General features: G+C 36.1%; 1 protein-coding gene across 4 annotated transcripts in view; it reads right to left on the minus strand.

The window, feature by feature from the left end:
* Nucleotides 1-22,359, minus strand: part of CNST (consortin, connexin sorting protein) — a 115,583-nt gene that overhangs the window by 20,247 nt on the left and 72,977 nt on the right. For 3 of the 4 annotated variants that reach the window (XM_027122392.1, XM_027122391.1, XM_027122393.1), the window contains exons 4-9: nt 19,278-19,308; nt 17,406-17,492; nt 16,847-16,961; nt 14,007-14,028; nt 13,738-13,834; nt 5,490-6,382 (exon numbers count right to left, since the gene is read on the minus strand). In XM_027122392.1, coding sequence (XP_026978193.1) covers nt 5,490-6,382; nt 13,738-13,834; nt 14,007-14,028; nt 16,847-16,961; nt 17,406-17,492; nt 19,278-19,308 — 1,245 coding nt within the window. Of the gene's footprint in view, nt 1-2,643; nt 4,010-5,489; nt 6,383-13,737; nt 13,835-14,006; nt 14,029-16,846; nt 16,962-17,405; nt 17,493-19,277; nt 19,309-22,359 lie in introns of those variants that run through there. The other variant, XM_027122394.1, reaches the window with a different exon arrangement.

Raw genomic sequence — 22,359 nt, forward strand, 5'->3', positions numbered from 1 at the left:
GACCCTCAGGTGTGTTTGGTTTCATCTACAGTATTTCAAAAAGCTATTCAGCCTTCTAGACAAGGCATGGGAACATTCTATTCTCCCTATCACCTACAACTAAATCATTTCATCTACTACTACTATTGTCTGACTGGCCCCTTTGGGTATCAGTTTGAGACCCTAAGTTTATACAGTGCTAATGTAAGACCATTTGGAGAGGAAAATGAGGAATGGGGAAAATTATTAAGTAGCTATTGCAAAAGCCCAGGAAGAGGCAGTAAAGATATAAATTGAAAGAATGATTTAAATGGAAAAGAAAAGGAGCTGGGTGCAAGAGACATGACAAATAAGAGAAGCATTCATTAATTAGAAAATTTAGAGGGCAGGATGAAAAAGAAAGGCAAAGACGAGACCATCTGGCACAAAGAGAAGATAGGTAATCCCTGGATAATCCTTTGGGGTTCATTTAGACACTTACATAAGTCCTGGGTCAAACATTTTCCATGAACCCATGAACCTTCTTACGTTATTGGAAGACTATATTTCCTCTTTTGTGAGGAAGCTGGACTTCCCCTGCTCCCCTTAAAAGAGCCATTCAAGAACACCATGATTGCTGTTTCTAAGACCCTCCTTTGTCTAAGATCCAAAGACCAGCTAACTATATGATTTCATAAAATCCTACTGCTTAGTCCCAGCCTCCCATCTTAACTTGGTAAGAGAATCCCACAGTGGCTAGTCTTAATGTAACTTAAATTTCCTGATCTTGGCCAAGAGACAGAGATGAATATTGCACAGAAGTCACTTAGATTAGACAGCTTCTCTGAAGACAAACTCAAAACCAATTTTGGGCTCTCATCTTTCTCCCCGTCAGAAAGTTCTAGGTTATGTCCTCCCCCACTGTGTTTCTTGTGAGACAGGTAGACCTGAAGATATCTAAGTAAATGTTGCCAATAAAGACAGAGGGGGTAGGGAACATATTTTACCCTCTTTCAGATTGAAAGTTTTTTAAAGACCCAAGCAGTAGTAAAGTGGCTTCTTCTCCAGCTATCACATTAGGATATTATTTCTAAAAACAAAAATCACTTGAATCTGAAGCATTTAAAATAGTTTTCTGAACATATGACATCTCTGCAAACAGATCACACACACATATGTTAAATGAAGAAAAATGAATGGTTTATTTCCATATGGCACATCATGTTGCTAAAATCTGCTCACAAAGGGACCTCGGAATTACATACTATGACTATTTTCAATGTGAATAGATTACTTTTTGTAAAATTTACCCAATACTTGACCTGTTACTTACTTAGAAAACAAAACAACTCCTTCATCCCCACACATGTAACAAACAGCCTACTGTACGCTGAGTGGACTTTTATTACCAATATGAGGTTGGATCCTAATGCCAACTTGAACTTGTATAACATATTTCCTCTCTAAGGTTTTGATGCTAGGAACAGCTAAAGAGTTTAAAGAGAAGACAGTGTAACCCTCCCAGGTTCCAGAACACAGCAAGTCAATGATTTATTAGCATTACTAGGTTCCTGGGTCAAAGGGGTTTGGATTCTGACATTAAAATAATGTCAGGGGGTTCCCTGGTGGCGCATTGGTTGAGAGTCCGCCTGCCGATGCAGGGGACACGGGTTCGTGCCCCGGTCCAGGAGGATCCCACGTGCCGTGGAGCGGCTGGGCCCATGAGCCATGGCCGCTGAGCCTGCACGTCCGGAGCCTGTGCTCCAAAACAGGAGAGGCCACAACAGTAGAGGCCCCTGTGCCGCAAAAAATAAAATTAAAAAAAAAATAATGTCAGTATATTATGGGTTTTGGGATAAAATTTCATCTTTTTCTAAAAACTGGGATACTCAAATTCAGCAAACAGGTAACACTTGCCACCAGACAACTGTTAGACTGAGGCTTCATACATACAGCATCCTTCTCTGAATTTTTAATCACTGCAACTGTAATATCATGGCACTCGCACAGAAGTTACTCATATAAAAATTACTTAATGAGGGGATAAATAAGTGAATCTCTCTAACTTGCTGACACTCTACATGTGATAAACTTTTTTTCTTAAAAAATCTATGAAATGGGGACTTCCCTGGTGGCACAGTGGTTAAGAATCCGCCTGCCAATGCAGGGGACACGGGTTCGAGCCCTGGTCTGGGAAGATCCCACATGCCGCGGAGCAACTAAGCCCGTGCGCCACAACTACTGAGCCTGTGTGCTGCAACTACTGAAGCCCATGCTCCTAGAGCCCGTGCTCCGCAACAATAGAAGCCACCGCAGTGAGAAGCCCACTCACTGCAACTAGAGAAGCCTGTGCACAGCAACAAAGACCCAACCCAGCCATAAACAAATAAATAAATAAAATATTAAAAAAACAAAAATCTATGAAATGAGCATAAATGTTTTTGATGCTTTTGTAAAACAGTAGAGATTATACTTTTGATGACAGTATGTCACCTTTTTTACATAAGAAAGAACACCAATGCTTCAGATATTAAGCTATCGTTTTACTTAGCAAAATTACTCTGGTTTTGGAAAAGCTTCCAAAACCTAGAAAAGTTTCATTTATACGTCTTTTTTTTTTTGGCCGTGCCATGCAGCATGTGGGATCTTAGTTCCCCGACTAGGGGTCAAATCCGTGCCCCCTGAAGTGGAAGCCCAGAGTTTTAACCACTGGACTGCCAGGGACGTCCCCCACATGTCTCTACATTAATGAATTAAATTAGTGTACATATTTTCAGTTCTCTATGAGATTTTATACAAAAACTTCACTTTATGTGATGAAGCTAATTGTTTAAGAAAAAACACAACAGACACTTCCACCGTGCTGGTAATGGTTATCAAGGCCAAGTTCCACTGAAGCCAGAGCTGAGCAATGCAGAAATGACAAGAAAATGAAAGCAGAGATACAAGAAAAAAGGGGAAAACTGGCAATGAGAGAACGTACTATTATATTCTACCATAAACACAGTGGTAGAAAGAGTGAAAAGCAGTAAGGAAATCTGTAAGGGGCAGAGTCACTCACAGGAAGAAATGATAGATTTGGGAGAGAAGGACTCACAGGATAGCACAGTGATGTGGAGAAAAGCAGGCTCACAAGCCTCAGTGGTTCCTGAGGGCAGGAAAAATATTATTCGTGAACATTATTTAGTTATTAAGAAATTATGTTCTGTATCCTATATTCACAAAAGTATGCACAAATGTGGCAGCAGAGAGTCCCCAAATGCCAAGAACTTCATCTGACTCCTCACTTATCCTCAGCACCTGACACATGAAGATACCCCTAATACAATTACATTGAAAGCACGAAATAAACAGTGTTTGGATTAAAAAGAAGTTTGTACTTATAAGCAAACCCACTGTTACCTGGACATTTTACTTAGCTCAAAACTTCATTCTTAGGGTACTAAGGAAGTAGTAAGCATAGTGATTTCCAGTTTTGAAATTTTAAAAACTTTTCCTGACACAGGCAGATTCTATTAAAGGTATATTTTTCAGAACGGAGAAGGAAGTATTCAGAAACAATCTGTTTAGCATTATCATAGGAAAGTAAACTAGTTTTGTTAGTCATATGTAGCTTTGGGGGTTTTTAAAACAGTATAGCTTAACAGACCAATAGATTTTTAGGAAAGGGGACCATCATGTATAAAAAGTAACTTCACAGGAAAGACAACTTTAAAATGTTCATACATATAATTTCCACCTCTAGCTAGGTATTATCTACAGGAAAAACCGACATTACGAGTTTGAGGAAGGACTATTCCATTTAGTTGTAGTACAATGTTAATTTAACAGCAATTCTACACCACAAATGTCCTTTAAGGCAGGGAGACTCAACAGGAGTACTCTGGTTCTTCTTCACAGTTTATACTTAAAAAAGTAAAATTAGACCATACATAAGGTCAGCTTGATTCAACTTGAAAATAAGCAGTCAGATAATGGTAACTTTTTGGTATTACAGCTAGATTTGAATATGGTTGTGACTTCTGCCTTGATAATTCCCTGTACCAGAGGTCTGATGAAAATAAAAAAGAGAAGGTCCAGTGTTATACTATTAGCTGTATTAAAAAAATTTTTTTTTACTATTCTTAAAAATTATGGTTTAAAAATATGTATATATATATATATATATATAACAGAAAACTCTCATTTAAACCATTTTTAGGTGTACTATTCAGTGGCATTAATTACATTCATAATGTTGTATAACCACAACCAAAACTACTTCTAAAAGTTTCATCACCCCAAACAGAAACTCTGTACTCATTAAGCACTACTAAATAATTTTAAGAAAAAATTAAGAAGAAAAGTCAGTTTATGGAGGATTGACTATAAATGGCAATAAAAAGATCTAGTTAAAATAAACAAAAGAATGACTATTTTACCTAAGTTTGTCAAGAAAAAAATTCAGAATAAAAATTATAGTTGATGGAGAATTGACTATAAATAGCAATAAAGGAAGCTAGTCATAACAGTAATCATCTTAGAAAGCTTCCACAGGGTTCCATTTTCATATGTATTCTGTTGTCTATTCTGTCTTTGTTACATTTCCATTTTCTACTTGATGGGGTTTTTTTCCAGTGATAATGCAGAATTAGAAAACAATGGACATAAATTAGATTAAAAGCTTATTTGGAAAAAAATATAAGATGAAGAAGAAGAAAAGTAATTAGCAACCTAATTCTCAGAGAAGTAAACAGAATTAGAGAGTTAGATAGTAACTCCATAAGGCTGGTAACTGGTGGAGTCAGTATTTGAACTAAGGCTCTCCAGACTCTGCTCCTTCCACTATGCCAGGCTGCCTTCCTGAGGCGCTATAGTTTTGGTATGGCTTTATTTTTCCCCCCTGAACTTTAAAAAATTGTATTATCAAACAAAGGAGGATGGTCATCTTGATATTCTCTCCTGCCCCCTTTTTTGGATTTTGACTAGCTTAATTACTGTTTAGAGAAACTTTAAAACTTTGAATTATTTGTAATATTTGACTTAGTCAAGTAGTAAGTGTTAAGTTTGTTCAAACCTAGAGCTTATAAATCCATTCAGTATCTCCTACTCTTATTGTATTTTAAAATGTTTCCTTCATTCTATTATACTGTTTTAAAGAATTTTAAAATACATTAATAATAAGAAGAAACAGTGAGTATATATTTTATCTTCTAGATGTATGAGAAGAAAAATAAGATTTCCTTACAAGAATGTAACTAATCTTATTTTGTTAATAATTCCCAGGACTGCCAAATAAAAATCATAAGAATATGAAAAATGAGGTACATAATGCTTACTATACTAGAGGCATACGATATAATTTTTGAGGTATAAACATCATGATTATACATAATGATTAAAAATTTATGTTAACTAAATTTCCCCCTCATGTTTGAGGCCAGGGAAAATTTACAAAAACAAGGCAATATTTAGCATATACGTGCTTTCAAATTTCATCATTTTAATCGTATTTTATATTAAATCATATTTATATTAAATCTCAAATTTACCTCTGCAATCTCTATCCTTTTTGCAAGATCATCGAGAGAAAGACAGCTTTCATCAGAAGGCAGGTTCTCCTGTAGACTATAGGATTCTTCTTCAGGAGAAAGATCTTGAAGGAGATCGGCGTCTTCCTCTTGGTTATCTTCATATGAAAGGGAATCTTCAGTATCTTTTAAGCATTCTTCTAAAAGGCTGTTCAAATAGTCTTCTGTTTCCTTACTGACTTGTTCGTGTTTATCTCCCTGTTCCTCTGGGGCCATATACACTTCTGGAAGCACTGTACTTAAATCAGATACTTGATTATTTTCACAAAGTACACTCTCAGAGCCCTCTGAGTCAGTCTGCCCCTGTGGTGATTTTCCATCACTGTCTGTAAGATCAGGTTGCTGCAGCTCATTTAATTCATTGTTCTCAAGTTGGTCTGTGGGCAACGCCTCAGAAGCATCCTCAAGTAGCAACTGGAGTTCCTTTCTTTGCGTCTGTGAGTATTTACCCTCAGAAATCAACGCAGGAGGTATATGGTCAGAGCCTGGTAAAATCAATGGCTCTATCACTGACTCGCTGGAAACCTTAGGGTCTTTAGCAATGCCCTCTATTTCAGCCACATCTTGGCTGGCCTCTGACTGAGTCAGCTGCAAGCGGCTGTCATCCTCACAAGCATGCCCTGAAGAGAGTAGCCCAGACCTGCTCCCTGCCGGCTCCAAGGGCAGGGCGTGGAGCTCCAGTGTGGCTTCAGCGCTGCAGAGCGGCTCCTCCGTGTGGCCCTTCCCTGCAGTTACCGGAAGGCTCAGGGGATCTGCCTGCCTGTCCATCTGATTACAGCAGGGACTGCTCTCGCAGGTCTCTCTTTTATGTTGGCTTTCTTTTCCTGATTCCATGCCAAGACAAGTTTCACTCTCTGAAAATGAAGGAAAGCAAGCTGTTTTAAGATTCAAAACAACTTTGTACAGGAGGGAAGAGAAAGGACATGAATAAAATGTGGGACACAACGATATTCTAAACCTCTGAAATGGAAATTCTACCTGATGGATAATAGTGTCTTTAGGTAGAGGAAACATCCTAAACATTTAGTAAGTAATCCTTTAGATATGAAAATTAACAGATTATTCAAAAACATGTTAAAATATGAATATATAATTTAGTCTTCATTATAATTGAAAAAGTCATTTTTTTCAAAGGTTTAGAAGATATTCTTCTGAGCTTTATTGGCTGTGTATATTTAAACGAATATTTTAAAGTGTAGAAAAATTATTTTCAGTGTATTTAAGACATGGTATATTAAACAAATATTTTTACATGATGAACCATGTAATACATAATTTAAAGTGTAAGAAAAACAATACTGGTTCTGATCTATTAAGACTAAACTAAGGAACGTTAAGTCTGTTCTGTTCAAATTTATTTATCCTTAATAATAACATCCTTAATTAATGTGTTGGAAAATTACTTTAACTTCTTAAAGGGAGGCAGTCAAAGGTAGTGGTATAAAGCATAAGTCTTGGTACCAGGCAGAAATGGGTTTGGAATTTTAATATTTCTTTCAATTTCTATTTTAAATAAAACAATTTAAAATACTTTTCTTCCACTTTAAAACTAAAGCATTAAAAACTTTCACAAAATATATACTGAATGCATAAACTAGTAGATAAGAGAGAAGCTTGCTCATGATTGAGTTTTTGGTCGATTAAGCATTCCTAACTACCACAGGAGTTTTAACTTTTTCTTTTGTCATATATTGTTTAATTTATACAAATCATGGGCCAAAAGTTAAAATCAAGGGTGAAATATAGTGATGATTATATTCTACCTGGTTTTTCATTTATTGGTACTTTAATAATTACCAATTGGCAATGGCAGCACGTACCATACCAAAGAAAAGACAGAACTTAAATGCCATCTTCTGGTTTCAGAGAATCAGGGATGGAGTCTGGCCACCTCAACTCTGCACTGCTGAGCTTATTAGAGTTCGTATTACCTCCCCCAATGCCTTAACTTGAACATCAGATGAGGAGAGGACAAGGAAAAATAGGTCTCTTTTGGGGAGAGTACAGCATTCTTTGTCTTGTCTCACCCCAAGGAATCATTCAAAGTTTGGAAGACTGCAAAAAAAAAAAACACATGGACATTTTAATTCCCATTAGGTTGTCTGCTTCACCATTGAGCTTGCTGGTCTGCCTCTCTGTTAAGATGCGGGACGTCAGAGCAAGGAGGGCCCCTGCCAGATGGAAAGGGGGCCAAGCTCTCCTCCACAAGTTCCCAGTACCCAAAGGTTCAGAAGGCGGCCCTCAAAACACATCCATGGAATTCAGAGAGTAAATAGCATACACACAGGGCGGAGAGGGCCCCACATCAGAGGAACGGGGTGTGCTGTCTCTAGCTGAGGGCCAGTTACCTAAAGGACCACAGATGTCTAGGAGAGCAATTTGGAAGTAAGCGCCTCCTCAGTTGGTCCTGCCGGAGCCACCACACGTCCCCATAGCCTGGATTCTGTCCTATGCACTAATCTAGCTAGCTTCACCAGAGAGCAGACCATGCTCCCAGCCCCTGCAGAGCTGGTGGACAGAGAAGAGCTTTGAATAAAACGAGATTTAAGTGTTATGGTAAAGTTTGGAATTGAAAAGGACTAAGTCATAAAGAATCAAAATGAGACTATTTAATAGCTATAAGTGACTGAAAAGTTAGAGAATCAGCCTGAGACGCCATTACATGAGTAGAAAGTGACGTGGCTGACTATAGTTACTTAGACAAAATACAGTCACTTTAAGTACCGTTTCTAATGAAGCAAGATACCACTTAAGTGGTGTGTAATAAAGACTACGCATAGGTACAATGTATTACTTATAAATACTGGCCTGAAAACAGTTGCTTCATTCCACTATTAGAAACAATATAAAATATGAAAAAAAGTAGTAATTTAAGATGCAAAGGGCAAGAGTTTCAGACTAGATCAGGAGAGTAGCTATAGTTTGTTTGACGCCATATAAAATCTAAGTGATATTTTTAATACATATTCAGTCTCCAAATCACACATAATATATGCTATTTTATAATTTGTTGTATCAAATCATGCTTTGGGGGAAAAACTTAAAACCTGTCCTTACAGGTAATGAAAAACAGTCTGCTGCCTTACCCTCCCATCTGTCTGATTCCTGCTCTCTAGGGGCAGCCAATTTTCAGTTCCTTTAGCTGTTTCCTCTCATATTTACTCTCCATTTCTAGATAAGACTTACATTGTTATTTATTGACTTTTCAGTTTTAGAGAACACCTACTGACTTCCTACTATGGAAGAGAGTTAGCTCTCATGGTTCCTTTCCCCAACAATGTTTTCTTTCTCCTCCTCTAGCTCCCATTACAATTCAACACAATTCTAGGGCAAATCAATATTCAAATGCTTATGTTACTATGGCTTTGTAAGTATTATTCACAACTGACCCACACTATGTACTCTGATACGTCTTCCTTTCTCCTTTATGCTTTGTCTTCCTTGGTGTTGATAACTGCCTCATTACTTCATTAAAAAAAAAAAACTTTACCTATGTGTCTTCAAACTCTGACAGATGTACAACTATGGCATATGTACCAAGAGGTAATCCGATCAGTTTTAAAACATATCCTTCTTGAGTCTCTGACCTGGAACTCCTCTCCAGGGCTGCTACACAGTTATCATCCTGGAATTTCCTTTCCCAGTGAGCCTAGGAATTCATTTTGGCTCTATTTTGGAAACCTTGTTTTCTCTGAATCCCAGGTCTTCCTCTTTGTTTATCCTCTCTTAGCAGAACATTTCCTAAGAAAATGTACATGGAAGGTAAACTTTCTAAGGTTATTCACATCTGAAAGTCTTTACTTCTTCACCCCTGACTAAAACTTTGGTTGGGTAAAGTTTTCTAGGTTAGAAATCATTCTCTCTCGCAATTTTGAAGGCACTGCTGTATTGTGTCTAGCTTCCAACAGGCCTCCGATTCGGTAGAAGGGGAATATAAAGGTCTAAATGCTTCCTGTACAGTCTTTTAGCCCAACTTTAAACCCTTAAATTTAGAGGTACCCTCTGTGCTTCCAATTCCCAAACCTTCCCAAGCAGAAATCAACCTTTTCCCTGTAGACACTTAGTTTCTGGCTTTCTCTGGTATGTTAAGCCAGGTGTCACCCATCTATCTGCTTTCCAGCTTCCAAAATTTTCTGGATGTCATATCTGCTGCTGGGTCCTTGCCAGTTCTGTCCTTCTGGCTTTCTGCCTTTAAGGATCCCCTTCAGATATTTTAATAGTGTTCCAAAAAAAAAGTGGAAGTAAATATTTGATCCACTATGTTTAACCAAAAATATTTTCTGAATTTTCTACAAGTATGTATCATAGTATAAAACTTATTGTTAATGTTTCTGTTAATATTAACATGAATTTCTGTTAATTGGTTCTCCTGAACCCAAAGATCTAGTGAGGTAAGTTTACTAAACCCTATTGCATTGACTTAAGATGTACTAAAAAAAAAATTCTACTCTGATGACATAAAAATGGAATAAAAGCTGAGTGTATGACACATACTTAATAATACCAAATTAAAGAGGTAGTTCTAAAATGAGAAGTTAGACTTAAACCTAAGTTCTAACACATGCTCTACAAATGCACATACCTTTGCGTTACTCTCTCATTTCCCATTCCCCCATGAATTCTCTTTAGGGAAAAATCCCCTATACAATACATGATGTGAGACTAAAGCATTCATGAATTAACACATTTCTTATATTTTCTGAGTATCTCATTAATTATCATCAGGTAAGAACATCTGAGTGATATCAGGCTTGAAAAAGAAATTTTCAATGTTAATATCTATTTTAGCAGCTGGAAAGAAATGTGCCTAAATTAAGTCTGAACTGTTGGTAATAGTATAAATTAGTACAACTTCTACAGAGGCTAATTCAAAACTAAAAATGTACATACTCAGTCATCAGGGAAAAGCAAGGTAAAACCACAATAACATTCATATCCACTAAAATGACTTAAGAAAAAAAAGACTGACAACATTAAATGTCAGCAAGGACGTGGAACACCTGGAATTCTCATATATTGCTGGTGGGGTATAAAATAGGACAACAGCGTTGGAGAACTATTTGACAGTTTTTTAGAAAGCTAAACATGTACCTTCCCTATGACCCAATGACTCCACCCTAAGTTCTTTACCCAAGAGAAATAAAAACATGTATCTACAAAAAAACCTTCCTACCGTTTTATTCATGATATCTCCAACTTGGAAACAACCCAAATATCTATCAACAGGTGTATGGATAAATAAATTGTGGTACGGTCAAAAAAGTGGAATACTACTCAGCAATGAAAGGAAATGAATTAATGATACATACAACAATATGGGAGGCTCTCAAAAAAAAAAGGATGCTGAGCAATTCTACTTATATTACATTCTAAAACAGGGAAAACCCACTGATAATAAGAGAAAGCACTGGGTCGCCTGGGACTGGAGGTGGGAGGGACTGAGTGTAAGAGGGCTGGGAGAAAGATTCTGGAGTGATGAATGTGTTCCATATCTTGACTGGGGTAGTAGTTACATGAGTGTATACAGTTGTCAAATCTCACCAAATTATACACTTCAAATGGGTACATTTTATTGTATAGAAATTGTACTTCAATAAAGTTGATTTAAAAATGGGAAGGGAATGATAAATAGAGAACTCAGGATAATGGTTACCTCAGGAATGGAGTGAAGCAGGTGATGGGATAGAGAGGAACACAAAGGTAGCTGTAACAGAACTGACAATTTAGTCCCTTGTTAGGTACAAGGTTCACAGGTCTTCATTTTTCTATCAATTGTTAAAATGTATGTACGTTTCATATTATTTTTACATATAAAATATTACTTAATAAAATGAATTAAAATATAAATTAATAAAAACACATGGGCTTCAGGGTCAGAAAAATAGGGTTTAGCTTTGTGTTCTAATTAGTTCTGTTCCGGAATAAGTCACTTACCTTCCTTGAGTTTCTTAAAATGATTTAGCCTACCTTAAATTGGTTGTTAGGAGGAAAAGATGAGATAATATACATAAAAGTATTTTGAAAATATAAAATACTACATAACTTACTTGAAGACTTTAATAATGATAGATTAATTAGAAAAGTAGCAATGAATAACACATAGAGAACATTAATGGAATACTAGAAGTAGGGGGTAGTGATAACATGAGGAGGAAGTGGTGGAGGAAGAGTAATGAGAGCAGTGAGCACATATTTTTCTTACCTTATGCCAGGTACTGTTCTAAACTTTAATGAAATTACTAATTTAATCCTCATAAGAATCCTATGAGGTAAGAACTATTAATGTCCACCTTTTGGAGCTGAGGAAAGGGAGGGACAGAGAAATTAGGCAACTTGCTTATGGTCACACAACTTTTTTTTTTTTTTGGCTGCACCGTGTAGCATGCAGGATCTTAGTTCCCCAACCAGGCATGGAACCCATGTGCCCTGCACTGGGAGTGTGAAGTCTTAACCACTGGACCACCAGGGAAGACTCTTAGGGTCACACAACTTCAAGTGGTGGAGAGAGGATTCAAACCAGACAAGTTTGGTGCCAGAAACAATGTCTTTAACCACCACACACACAAAAAAGCAAGTTACTTATTATATAAGGAGCTTAAGACCAAGATATGTAGAGAGAAAGAAAAGGGAAAGTCTACACTGTAGAACATGTAAGACATTAGAAATAAGGAATATGGGGTAAAACAAGGACAATATATTAAATACAAATCATTTAAAGTAATATTTTCATATTTCTTTCTCTCATATTCTTTCTTACATTTCTATGTATTTATTCATAGAATAACCAATCTGAGTAGGCTCATTATGAGACATTTGACATTTTTCCTTAAAAGATATTATTTTATCAGACTTGGCAAGATTTCTTTCTCCAGAATTTAGTCCACACCCTCCCCATAAAATGGCTATTAATGAAATGTCTGCATTGTGTAAGTCTTTGAAAATCCACACAACTTACTTAGCAGAAGTATGCTGCAATTTAATTAGAAACCAGAAGACCCAGGTTCTAGTTGTGAATCAAAGCACCAAGCAAGTGGCTTAAACGTGGTATCTCAGTTTCCTGTCTGAGATAGTGGTGTCTCAGTTCCTATCTCGCAGTAAAGGCCAAGCTAGAAGTAGTGCCAAGCTAGTGCTAGGCAGTGTCAGACTCAAACACTCAGCATGTAATAACAGCCTTCTTCCCAATGTGCACAGCAAAGAGACACATTCACACCCAAACTAGGTGACTATTTTGTGACTTTTTCCCCTAAGATTTTTATGAAGCTCATTGTATTCTGATTTCCAAAATAAAAATGACTGGGAAAAAGAGACAGGAAGAACAGAGTATAGTAGGATTGACCTAAGGCAACCCAAATTTGCCTCATAAGAGAAGAGGGGATAAAATAAGATTTAGGGGGAAAAAAACATAAAGAGAAAAAAGCAAGTGAAATTGCAGGCGTCATCGTCATCATCTTACCTCTTCAGGCACCTCAAGTCAAAAGACCTGATGCTGCCTGTTTACTATCAGGGCTCTCAGGCCCAGGAACATAAAGCCCAGGAATATAAATTAGTACTAAAATCATAAACAAGGAGAAATAAATGCCCTAAAACATATTTATTTATCTTTATTTTCTAAAGTTTTTATAATGAACATACATTACTACTGTAAGAAAAAAAATTTCTAGAAATCTTTAACCTTTGACATAAGACACAGTGCTATAAAATATACTATGAATGCTATAGAAATATATATGTACAAATTAAAGTATACCATATGTTAGTCAACAAAAAAAGGAAAAGAATAAATTACTATAGATAAACTATAAGGATACAGAGCTTATCTTGATAATATCTAGATTTACAGAAAAAATTTCTGATAAAGTTTGTACAAAAATTGATTTTTTTTAACAGAAAGGGATGTCTGAATACACTAAAACCAATTCTATTTCAGAGCTTATTTGTACAATCTTGTCATATTCTGTTAGACACATATAACCACCTACTGAAAACATGAAATAATTTTATGTTTTTACAAGAATTCAGATTTTATCATTCCTACTACTAGATATCTAAAAATAGAATTACACAATGTAAAAAAGTCTTGCTTTGCTATTTGTGCAGGAGAGGTATACGCAAAAAAACTCCTTCACAGCAACTCAGATTAACATTTGTAGAATACTTATTATAAGAGGCAGGCATATCTCTTATATCCCCCTGTAATTTAAAAACATACCCGGCTCTTTGGCTGTAGCTCCTCTTTCCTTTGGATCTTCGGATACTATTAACTGCATAAAGCATTTCCTTCCCAGGGACTTCTGTACAGCTGCTATCTAAAAAGTTTTTTAAAAAGAAGAAGAAGAAAAATAAAACTTTGGAGGAAACTATTACATTAAATTAGAAAGCTGAAAATAATTTGAGAAAGGTTTCATTATTTTCTAAAACAGTCCATACAACAAACATGACACATTTTTCCTATAGACATTTTCAAAGAAAATCTCTTACCTTATGTTTGGATAAAAGAGGACTGTAGAAAAAAAGAGAGAAAAAAAAGAATTAAAAAAATAAATTACAGCAGCAATATGCTTCCAAACAAATGTCACTGAAAGGGTTGTAAAAAAAAAAAATAGAGCTTCTCTGGATTCTAATATTAGCACAGAACATTTCCACTGCTGAAACATTACCACTGGTTCACATAGTTCAAAGTGCAGCTATCTCATGTGTTAATCTCCTTAGATGGCCAATAACTAATGAAAACCTCCATAGAAGCTATAAATACTGAGATTCGGGGGGAAAAGTGTCAACCTTTTGCTAATAATGTATTTCAAGAGCATTTCACAGATACTATTAAAATTTTAGTTTATGTCATTATAGTCTAAAATTATGGTGGAAGATAATTTTATATGCATTATCCATAGAAAAGGATAACAAAAGTAATCTTTAAATATTATACTTTAGGAAATACCCAAGATAAAAGAATGCATATATTCACCACAAAGCATACACAAAAATGTTCACAGCCATTTTATTCATACAATTCAAAAACTGGAAACAAACCAAATGTCTATTAACAATATAATGGATAAATAAATTGCTGCATAGTCATATAATGAATACACACAGCAGTAAAGCAGAGCAAGTTACCATAACATGTAACAACATAACCATGGGCAAAAGAAGCTAGATACAAAAATCTACTCTGTGTGATTACATTTATATTAAATTACAGAACAGGCAAACACACTGTTATAGAACTCAGACAGTAGTTACTTTGGGAGATGGGTACTGACTTTGTACAGAAATTAGGCAGATTTCTGAGGGGCTGGACTGTCCTGTATCTTGGTCAGACTGGTAGTTACACTATGTATCTGTACATGTACAAATTCATCAGGCTGGGTACTTTAATGTATGTATAACTCAAAAATATTTTTTATATTAAAAATTTTAGGAGTATAATTTTGGGAAATTATCAAATTTAAAGCATAAAAATTTGAGGTTTTGTTTACTATACTATCCACTGTTCATTAGCCAGAAATTCTCTAGTGATCTGAAGCAATGTGACTAGCTTTTAAATTGTGCGTTGGCAAGTTACCTTATATTTAAAAAGAGAAAAAAAAAAAGAAAAACAAAGTCATGCTCATATTAGGTTAAAAAAATTGTTTTTAAATAATTAAAACATTTGTAACACATTAAAAATTATTAGTTCCATGGGAAGGGCAGAAAAAGTGTCTATACTGAAATTGTGAAAGTAAGAAAACAATCTCCAAAGTATGGAGGTTCCTTAAAAAACTACAAATAGAACTACCATATGACCCATCAATCCCACTACTGGGCATACACCCTGAGAAAACCATAATTCAAAAAGAGTCATGTACCAAAATGTTCATTGCAGCTCTATTTACAATAGCTGTAAATAGAGCTATTGTAAATAATAGCTCTATTTACAATAGAGCTAACAACCTAAGTGTCCATCATAGGATGAATGGATAAAGAAGATGTGGCACATATATACAATGGAATATTACTCAGCCATAAAAAGAAACGAAGTTGAGCTATTTGTAATGAGGTGGATAGACCTAGAGTCTGTCATACAGAGTGAAGCAAGTCAGAAAGAGAAAGACAAATACTGTATGCTAACACATATATATGGAATTTAAGAAAAAAAAATGTCATGAAGAACCTAGGGGTAAGACAGGAATAAAGACACAGACCTACTATAGAATGGACTTGAGGATATGGAGAGGGGGAAGGGTAAGCTGTGACAAAGCGAGAGAGAGGCATGAACATATATACACTACCAAACGTAAGGTAGATAGCTAGTGGGAAGCAGCCGCATAGCACAGGGAGATCAGCTTGGTGCTTTGTGACCGCCTGGAGGGGTGGGATAGGGAGGGTGGGAGGGAGGGAGCTGCAAGAGGGAAGAGATATGGGAACATACGTAAATGTATAACTGATTTACTTTGTTATAAAGCAGAAACTAACCATTGTAAAGCAATTATACTCCAATAAAGATGTAAAAAAAAAGAAAGAAAAGAAAAAAAAAGAAAACAATCTCCTTTATCTATTTTAAAAGATTCCGTTGTTTAAAACCTCTACAAAGTCAAAAGTTAACCTATTTAACTCACTAAGAATTAGGTTATAATGCAAAATCCATACAAATACTGTTTCAAAGGTTCAAATTGACTAACACAAGAAAATTGTACATCCCAGGAATCTGCACTTGTTTAATCACTATCATGTCCCCTCACCTTTAAAATTCTGAGTCTTCAAATAATGAATTAAAAAAATATATTTAAGTTCTTTATTATTACTATATTCAGTTTTAAAAATCCAACTCTTTGATATAAATCAAACAATTTAAAATTATCTGGTAAATGGACTTTTCCTTCTACAGTATTTTGGTTAAATACCATAGTGCGTTCGCTTTCCAGTATTAGACTACTCTTAAAAATGTGTTTTTACTATAACATAGTATAGTAAAAACATAGAAACACTGACAAACATACAAACATTGAAAAACAATTATAATAAAAAATCCTAACACAAATTTTTCCATCTGAATCGCCTAATCTCTTAACCAAAAAGTAATCGAAATTAGAAGTTACATTTAAAAATTTCTAATTAGAAGGTGCTTTGAATTTTGTAAAGTAGACCTTTCGCTGAGTTTAGTGTAAGAAACAGATAAAAGCTGAGAAAGGAACCTAATCATTTTATCAATTTTAATTTCTCCAGTTGAAAGCATTAACAAAACAAAGAAATGAATCTTGTATTTCAAATATTCAATGCTACAGTGCTTCTTCAATATTCTATTCAAACTCATTGTAAACAAATACTGAAGTACTTACTCTTGATGTGTTGTGCAAAATTTAGCAAGCCGTTCAAAATCCTCACCATTAAATCCTTTTTCTGAGTTCCTCAAAGATGTAACTGTATGTGGTTGTACAGTTTTCCATTTTGTTTCTAAATTTAAAATATTTGTTAGTCACTGGCTGTTATAAAACATGTTTAGGAGGGAAAAAATAGATAACTGGCACCACTGATAAAGATCATCATGCAAAAGTATCTTCTCAACCCCAAAGTTAACACAGAAATAGCTAAGTGATTACTTTTCATTCTAAGTAAATATTATCCCAGAGACTAAATTAGCCAATAGGGCATACAAAGGGATCAGAAGAAATGCAAACAGTTGCAAGTGTTCTTTTCTTGGCACTGATATGAAGAACAAAATACGAAGAGAAAAATTTTCTTACAGTGACATAAACTTGTGCTAAAAATGCTACTTTCTTTGCAACATTAACTTGACTAGAAATGTCTATTTCCTAAAACTAGGTCAAATATGTTAACTTTCTAGAGAGCAACTTGTTAGATTATTGATAATTCCACATTCTGTTAGTCTGTACTCACCCCACTGTTCTTGAATGGCAGAAAGATTTGCGAGCAATTGCTCATGATACAGTCGTTCGAGCTGAATGAATTTCATTGCTTTCTCATCTGAATAGAAAATTTGAGGAAAACAGAAATCCAGCCTAAAGAATAATGTCCTATATCAGTTGATAAATTTGAAGCTTACCAAAAAATGAGAGGACTCTAAATACTTTTAAATTTAAACAAAACTTAAGTAAGGTTTCTTGGTTCTGAAGTAGGTAAATTTTAATGTAGCGTATCATGCAGTAGCTACCTGGGTTCTAGTCTATCAGCAAACAGTAGAAATAAAAAGAAGGTTTTAACGTTCAAGGAATGGCTGCTTGCTAACAATATCTCTAGGAGAGTCAATTAAATATAATTTAATTAGAAATAGGACCCATGTGGAATCCTGTATCTAAGTGTTCCCCCCCCTTTCTTTCTCTCCTTAAATTACCTTCTGTCAAGCAACTATGTTACCCTCTAGTCAAATGTTTGTTTCTGATTTCAACTGCCTGTGATCCTTTACTTATTTCTCACCGAACACTTAAAAAAAATTAACTTGCCACAGTGATTTTCATAATTATGTGCTTCTACTTTTTTGGTAGATTTTCTTATAAACTGCTGTCTTCTCCATCTGTATCACACATTTAGCATCACATGAGGTCATAATAAATTGTGCAACTGTCTACCTTCCTTTGGGCCATGTTCTAAATGTTGACCCAGAAAGAAGGAAGAGAAAAAAACTCACTGTTTTAGCTTTTTGTCCTTCCCATGATCACTCAGAGGTTTAATTCTCTCTCTCATTTGTAGTCTTAAAGATATGCCAGGAATCATAAAATAGGTCAGGGAGAAGCAGAGACAATTCCATTTTCCTCTGTGCATGGCTTAAAAGTATACCAATGTTTCTCAAACTTTACTGAACATAAAAAGTGTTTGAAAATCTTGCTAAAATAGAGATTCATGGGTCTGATCCCCAGAAGCTCTGATTCTAAGGCCCATGAATTTTCGTTTCTAAGAAGCTCCCAGGGATGCTGATGCTGATCTGAACTGCACTACATCATACTCATTATTTGGGTAGATCTAGCTTCCTTTCCATAAGAATTTGATTTCCTACATACTTAGAAATGAACTGCCACTGTCTGAAGTTTCATTTCGTAGTTTACTGGATAGGGTTCAGGATGATAACGGCTTATCTCTCAATCTGTCGTGAAAGTCAATAAGGTTAGGAGGAAAAAGAAATCACACAAATAGGGAAATAGAGATACTTAGGATACATTCTTTCTAGAGAATATATTGGGCCATCTTTCAAAAACAATTTCAAATGAGGAAAATTTAAAAGCTAAGGGAATAAATCTTTCCTATACAAAAGTTAACATGCAGTCTCCTTTGAGAACATTTATTCTGTTTATTACTAGTGAAGAACTCAATCTTCCCTTTACTGATATATAGCTACAATAAGACAGTTATGAGATTTACTATGTATAATACGCTTGACAGACTCTAACATACGAATATTACTTGACTTGTACTTCTGTTTAATTCAAAAGAAAAAAAATTCAATGGGTTGTTTTTTTTGTTTGTTTGTTTTTTGCAACATGCTTTTCCCCCTCCCCCCAACACACAAATATTTAGATTTTGGTAAAATTAGGGCTTGTTCATGGGAGGTCAAATTTGGGTGCTTCTAGAGAATTTTCTGGAGTGACAAATTCCCTACATCTTGTTTTCTGAGATGGTTACACTGGCGCATACAACAATTAAAACCCAGTGAAAACAACAGATTATACATTTCATTGTACGTAAATCTCAGTTTTTAAAAATGGGCAGTTCTCTAAGAAATCTGTGAATTTCTTCTTGTAATTAAGAAAAGGATACAGTCCTCCTCCTGGAAATAGGACTCTGCTATCTGTTAAAAACAAATAAAAAACAGAGGAAATTAAATTAACATTTGGATGAAAAGACAAATTTAGAAGAAACCAAGACCTTGAAATTCTCAAAGTCTTTGATATTGAACTAAGAAAACTCTTATTTAACTACATTCGCCAGTTCAGAAAAAATCAGACTGTAGGCACAGGACACATTTCTGAAGTCACTTATCTCAAGAAAAGCAAACATAGACATTCTTTGGTCCATATACAATCTCATTCTTCCTACTCTATTTCAAGTCAAAGCAAACATCACTGATTCATTAGAGTTTACAAGTAAGAACTCTAAACAATGAGGGAAATGCTACTGAGGCTTATAAAAGTATATTATGAGTGAAAGGATGACTTTATCGTAAATTAAAAAGTTGAAATATGTCATGTCACATGAAATCTTAAAACCTATTCATTTCATTTCTGTTTCACAAACTACCTCATGGGACACTGATTTTTCATTCTTTTTTGATATTTCAGAAAAGGACAGACCAAGTGCTAATAGTTGAGCAATGATCTTTGGAATATATACAAAGTGCTGCACAGTATAAAGGGCACTGGATGGGAGGGTGGGGTCCAGAGACTCATGATCTGGACTCAGTTGAGGCTTATCACTTAGCAGATTCATTCTAGGGCATCTCTAAATTTAAAAATTCTTTGACTCTAAAAACTTTGGGATCTTTTATTTAGATCTTCATTTAGATATAGCATTTATAAATAGAATAGTAAAACTGAAAGTATTCACTGAGAAATATTTTCATAAATTGACTACTGTCATATTTAAAATGTTTCATTAAGTACTTTACACTTTCAAACAGTTTCCACTGATTTTTAGTACGTCTCTAGTGAAAAAGGTATTCCATTTATAGATCACTATCTCCATTTTCCAGGTAGCTGCCAAGGCAAAGAGCAATAAAGCACTTGTCAAACCTATAAGCTAGCAATAAAAAGGAATGGTCTTTCCCAAATCCCACAGTGGAAAAAGGATAGTTTTAAAGGAAATATTTGCCTAGCTTAAAATTTATTCTATATATCTAACATTCTTCCAGGAGCAACATACAATATAGATGGACTCAATCACCTCTTTGTAAACTGTTAATCAATTAGCTTTCAGATTTCCGTGACAGTTCTAGTACCATAAGTGCAACTAAAAAGACAGGGTCATGGGACTTCCCTGGTGGCGCAGTGGTTAAGAGTCTGCCTGCCAATGCAGGGGACACAAGTTTGAGCCCTGGTCTGGGAAGATCCCACATGCCACGGAGCAACTAAGCCCGTGCACCACAACTACTGAGCCTGCGCTCTAGAGCCAGCGAGCCACAACTACTGAGCCTGCAAGCCACAGCTACTTAAGCCTGCATGCCTAGAGCCTGTGCTCCACCACAAGAGAAGCCACTGCAATGAGAAGCCTGTGCACCGCAACGAAGAATAGACCCCACGCGCAGCAACGAAGACCCAACGCAGCCAAAAATAAATAAATTTATATATATATATATAAAAAAAAGGGTCATGAAACCCAAGGTATCAAAAATAAAAGACATTTCCAAGGTGAAAGGGCAGCTTGAAAAATAAATATACAGATCATATCCCCTATAAAAACCTACCCCTGGCAAGTCTAGCAGGGCAAAAGAAAATGTGATTTTCTTTGATGCCCCATATGTCTAGATCTGGGAGGTAGCCTGGTATAACAGAAAAACGTGAGGTTTGAAAGTGAATAACCTGACTGCGTTCTAGTCCAAGCTTTGCCACTACCAGCTGTGTGACCCTGGACATGTTGAGTCTCAAACTCAGCTTCCTTATCTGTAAAATAGGGACAATAATACCTACAATCTGAGACAGGGCTGCTGTAAGGACTAAGTGAGGAAACGTGCATCTAGCACAGTGCCCAGCACATAGCAGTAAGTGCTTAAAATGGTTTTCGAGTCTGACTCTGGACTAGAAGTGAGAGAGGCAGAGTAGAATTATGTGAAGAAGTAAGTTGAAAATCACTTTGGGATGGTAATAATTTTAAGGTTCTCCTGGTTTCAGGCTTCTTTTACCTACCAGAAACAAAAAGAAAGGGAATTAGGAAGGTGTAGTTTTTCGGCCATAGTCTTACAGACTGGCTTCAAGGATCCCAGCGGAGACATATCCTGCCTAAGTCTGAGATGAGTTTCAGTATAAGCTCACTGAGCACAGAGTACAGCACTTGATCTTTTTCTTCTTACTTCTATATGAGAAACTTCTAAGTTTATGACTTCAGTTACATATTTAAAGCTAACCTGCAGTCATATTAACTAAGTCAGTGTAGGAAGATTACTCAAACCCCAAAAAAATAATTTTTAAATGGAATCTTCAAGAGTTCCAAGAGCTAAAAGTATAAGTGTATATCTAAAGTAATCGTAGTCATTATATCAAATGGCCTTTAGCATATATTCATCCATATAATATCATGTTAAAAATAATAAAATTGTCTGGGCTTCCCTGGTGGCGCAGTGGTTGAGAGTCCACCTGCCGATGCAGGGGACATGGGTTCGTGCCCCGGTCTGGGAAGATCCCACATGCCGCGGAGCGGCTAGGCCCGTGAGCCATGGCCGCTGAGCCTGCACGGCTGGAGCCTGTGCTCTGCAACGGGAGGGGCCACAACAGTGAGAGGCCCGCGTACAGCAAAAAATAAAATAAAAATAATAATAATATAATTGTCCCCTAATTAACTCTTCCCATCCATACTTCCTTATTTCTGTTAGTGGTACTACCATTCCTTTCAACTGGATATCCTAGCCTTATGCCTGAATTATAAATTTCTTCTTTTAGCTCTTTTTTTTTTTTTTTGTGGTACGCGGGCCTCTCACTGCTGTGGCCTCTCCCGTTGCGGAGCACAGGCTCCGGACGCGCAGGCCCAGCGGCCATGGCTCACGGGCGCAGCTGCTCCGCGGCATGTGGGATCTTCCCAGACCCGGGCACGAACCCGTGTCCCCTGCATCGGCAGGCGGACTCTCAACCACTGCGCCACCAGCGAAGCCCTAGCTCTTATTTTTATCAAGATTACACATGTATATGGTTTA

This window comes from Aethalodelphis obliquidens, unplaced genomic scaffold (assembly GCF_003676395.1).
Source record: "Aethalodelphis obliquidens isolate GAN/ISIS:26980383/991018 unplaced genomic scaffold, ASM367639v1 scaffold24, whole genome shotgun sequence".
In the NCBI taxonomy this organism is placed as follows: domain Eukaryota; kingdom Metazoa; phylum Chordata; class Mammalia; order Artiodactyla; family Delphinidae; genus Aethalodelphis; species Aethalodelphis obliquidens.